This window comes from Wasmannia auropunctata, unplaced genomic scaffold (assembly GCF_000956235.1).
Source record: "Wasmannia auropunctata unplaced genomic scaffold, wasmannia.A_1.0 LD336004.1, whole genome shotgun sequence".
Classification (NCBI taxonomy): Eukaryota; Metazoa; Arthropoda; class Insecta; order Hymenoptera; family Formicidae; genus Wasmannia; species Wasmannia auropunctata.
The window spans coordinates 333,395-337,674 of record NW_012026886.1 but is presented as its reverse complement, the minus strand read 5'-3'; the positions used below and the strand labels follow the sequence as shown (position 1 = coordinate 337,674).

Below are 4,280 nucleotides of genomic sequence, written 5' to 3'. Positions count from 1 at the left end.
AAGTATCTATTAAATTAGTTACTAGTTATTTAAAAAATCTAACCAAGTTAAGTTACAGTTACATATGGAAAGAAAGTAACGAAGTTAAGTTACAGTTATTGAAAAAAAAATAACTGTAGCTGTAATTTCGTTACTTTCCAACTGGACTTGTATCATTCAAAATTTTATATTAGCACCGTGCGCGACGAGATACTATTAAAAACTGTCAATCCTGGGCAAATTTTTGTGACCATCAAAGAGGTCCGAAAGGCCCAGAAGTAATTGCAGAACGTCGATGTTATTCACTATTAACATAAATTTGTGATTATTAACATAAATATTTGAATAATACATTATTAAAATCATTATTTTTTTTATATAAATGCTTTATAAATAAGTACAAATACTTATAATCCTTATAATATCATATATATTGCCGCAAAATTACAATTTCTTTCTACTGTTACCATTTTTATGAATAATTAAACACGGTAATTATAAAAATGCAGTTTTAAATAAAATTAATTATTAGCAAGTTGTAAATATATGTACATGTCTAAAAACATTATTCTAATAATAAATCATAAAATTAATATTATATTATGGACTAATTCCTTAAATTTTAACAATTGCTAAACAGCCACGTTAACTCCCATAAGATTGTCAATCTTCAATAGCATTTCGTCATCGGTGATATTAGATTTATTCTTCACATCGCGTAGTTTTGAAAAAAACTATAACTGCGATAGCGTCGGTGAGTAACCATCAAGTCGCTGCTGAAAAATCAGGTCAAACACATCAGATGACCCGACCGTGGCGGTCAACGTGTTAAGTTTCGGCTCAAATATCCGCGTCTGCCATTGAATTAGATCGTCTCCCAGGGAGGTAGATGTGACAATTCGCGGCGCAAATATCGGGGGATCGGTCGCTGAGCGACGCCGTCGCGTCGCGTCGCGTCGCGTCGCGTCGCCGCCGTCCCGTGGCCGAGTCGCCTCTGCGAGTGTGTACGCGCGCGATGCGAGTGGCAATATTTCGTACGTAACTGCGAAGGAGTTCCCGGGTTTTTTGAAAATGCTCACCGCCGTCCCGTGACCTCCCGGAAGGGCTGCAGGCCCGTGTCCCGTGCGCGCGGGGGGGTGAGATCGCCGATTTTCGCCGTCGGATAATTCCGAGAAATGAGAGTCCCGCGGCCCGTCCTGATTCTCGCCGCCGTGATCCTGGACCCGACGTTGTTGCTCCTGGGGGAGGCGGTATGTCACCGTAATGACTCCGACTTAAGTGCCGCCGGCCAAAGGTCGGGAGAGACTTTGCTCAGACGTAGACGGGAGCTCACTTTTCCAAAGGGAAGCGCCTTCGTGGTGAGTCCGTCGACGGCCGGGTGTGCTCACAACGGGCGGTAGGGGGAGGATCGGGTGGACAGATGGGAGGGGTCATCTTTTGTTACGCTTGACTTTTATGAGGGTGTCACCGCTTGCCCTGCGGAGGTCGAGATCGGTTAAATCAGTTAGACGGGTATAGGGCACCTCATTTTACCGCGATAACTGCGCCTTTATGAGAAATTATCCCGAAAGCGGACACGTTCTATTAAAACCGCATTTATTCGCGCAGTGTATAAAATTGCACATCTTTTTCTTCCCTTGGCTTCATTGATTATTTATTAGCAAGTATAGGGAAAGATATGTCATCTTATTGTTTCGTAATTACTTAATAATAAGATGAAAGTACGATTACTAATGTAAGAAGAAGAAAGTTTTTATCTCTTCAGAAATATTTCTTTATTAAATTTCCCTTCTGCAACTGATAATCCGATTACTTAAATTAGTTTGGTCAAATTATAGAAAAATTGCAATTTTATTATATTACTCACATTAGATACACGTGGAATTGTCTGTTTAGATGACCCTGAGTCTTCTGAAGGCTATCCAGCTTAATGAGCCAAAAAGTTGGAACCTAGATCTAGAATTCGACACGATATGGCCTATACCTAGCCAGGAAGATTTGAGGAGAGTTGCGATCAGAAGACCGTCCAAACTGAAACGACGACACAGACGCGAACTCTATGCCAATTTGGAATTAGCACTGGACAGGTAAGAAGAAAATTATTTCCTTTTTATTTAAATATTTTGTATAAATATTTTATATAAATTGTGATTTTCAAAAAATTCGTGAAAGCGGTCAGGATTGAAACATAATTTTTAATGTTCAAATTATGCAAGAAAAATATGTTATCGAATTACTGTATAACTTTGAAATTTAAAGCAGACATATGCACATATACGCGATTGTTTGTAATAAAGAGTAGAAAAAGGAGGTGTTGCAGTCATTTAATTATGTATAATATTATAATACCAATCTTGTAATTAAATTATATTGAACATGCATTAAATATTACAACACAAATATTATAGCACAAACATGTTTGTGCTATAAATGTATAGCTGCAGGCATCCTTTGGAAATTGTGTGTTATGTTTTAGAAAAAAAGATCGAATTCTCTTAATCAATTAACATCGATTGTTATCTATTTTAGTCGAAATCTACCAGGACGATTATGCATTCTGCGCACAATTTGCGAGGCGGAAACGTTACTAAGTCCCCCGGGATTTTCGATCATCGAGGACTCTATACGAATTATTTTAAGGTAAATATATTCTTAGCACATGTGTCTTCAAGCAAATCGGTTTTTATGAATTTTGACTTAAGTATTTTTTTTTCTACAATCGAATGCTTTTAACTTTGAATTTTTAAATAAATTACACACGAATGCGTTATAACAAAATTCAAGATTTATTATAATGCCACATTAAAGTGATAACTTTCAAGATTAGAAGATAAGAAATTTCGTGTGTTTTAGGAATTTCGAAGATGCTGATAATTATGACTGCTACGACGTCGCGTATCGAACGAAAAGTGACTGCGCGGTTGTTTATCCTTGTCCGTTTTCACTGTTGAAATTGTTGTTATATAATTTATATATAGAGGAAACGTGAGAGAGAGAGAGAAGGGGGGGGGGGTACCCAATTAAAAAGTTAGATTGAGAATAAAACTGTGTATAAATTGTATGACGTAACCCATTAGATTTCATATTTAATTAGTGCAGTTTTTGTGCTACAGGTGAAAAATATCTGTGATATTTTCGATATTACCGCGCAAATAAATACCTAAAATGTATGCATCAAAAGTCATCGATAAAACACAATGAAATAAAGTGGATCTATAAAAAAAACTCTGAATAATTCAACCCACGTGAATTCTTGCGTAATTTTGATTTGATATCGCACAAAGATATTATTGGTGAATAATTGTCAAATTAAATAATTGTCGCTAGAGACTGTAATTCGGAAAATGTGCAAATTTTCCGGATGTGTGTTATCTTTTGTGGCGTAATAAGCCGCAATTCTGATCGAGCGAGCATTCCGCAATTGAAAATTTCAAATTATATCATACACAGTGAAGTACATTTAGCATTACACTAGTGTAATTAAGCGAACAGCGCTTGTTGTTATTATTATAGTTCACTAATATACGTATAAAATAATGGGAATTGGTTTCACATTTGAAAATATCTTACCGATATGCTTTTATTGTTGGCATTATTATTTCGAATGCGTGTTGCCGCTGGCAGTCGCGGCGAGTTTATAACTTTCCTCCTTTCATAGATAAATAAGTTGCTATTTCAGCGCTCGCCAATTAATTAGTCTGATAATTCCATGTGTTACTGCGGCAAAACTGACAAGTCCAAATTATGTATGTAAAATAAATCTGGCAGCGTTAAATTCTCTGTTGAACATAAATGCGAAATGAAAATAAACTCTATTTAGATTTCATTTTTCTAAGCGATTCAATATCTCATTAAAAATATGCATATAGATTTAACGTACACATATATAAACCTTTTTAAATTAATAATTAAAAATAACAGACTTTTAACTCTATTACAAAGTTAATATTTTTGTTATAACTAAGCGGAATTTGTGATTTTTATTTTAAATCTTCACTTTATTAATATCTAAAAAAGATACTTCGATCTGTAAATAATCCGATTTACTCGACGATAAGAATTTTCGCTGCTCCGAAACGCGAAGTTCTTGAAGTGCTCTTGCGATTTGCCACATAATTGGCGCCAGGAAAGGCAATGGAAACGAACGGCTGGTAATCGGAGAAAAAAAACTTGCCGCAGTGATATGATAAAAGCTCTCGCGGATTATAGACACAGTTGTGAGATATGAAAGTGTACGTGTGTATAGGGTACTCGAAAAGGTACTCGAAAGGTATATACACACTCGCGCAGACCAGACAGCA

General features: G+C 36.1%; 1 protein-coding gene across 1 annotated transcript; it reads left to right on the top strand.

Annotated features, from left to right (window-relative positions):
- Nucleotides 1–1,154: 1,154 nt before the first annotated feature.
- LOC105453116 lies at nucleotides 1,155–2,947 on the top strand (the record flags this gene model as incomplete). The annotated part of the gene is made up of 4 exons (XM_011694831.1): nucleotides 1,155–1,337; nucleotides 1,876–2,066; nucleotides 2,509–2,619; nucleotides 2,833–2,947. Coding segments are annotated over exons 1-4 (600 nt in total), but the record flags the coding sequence as incomplete, so codon positions are not given.
- Nucleotides 2,948–4,280: the final 1,333 nt, after the last annotated feature.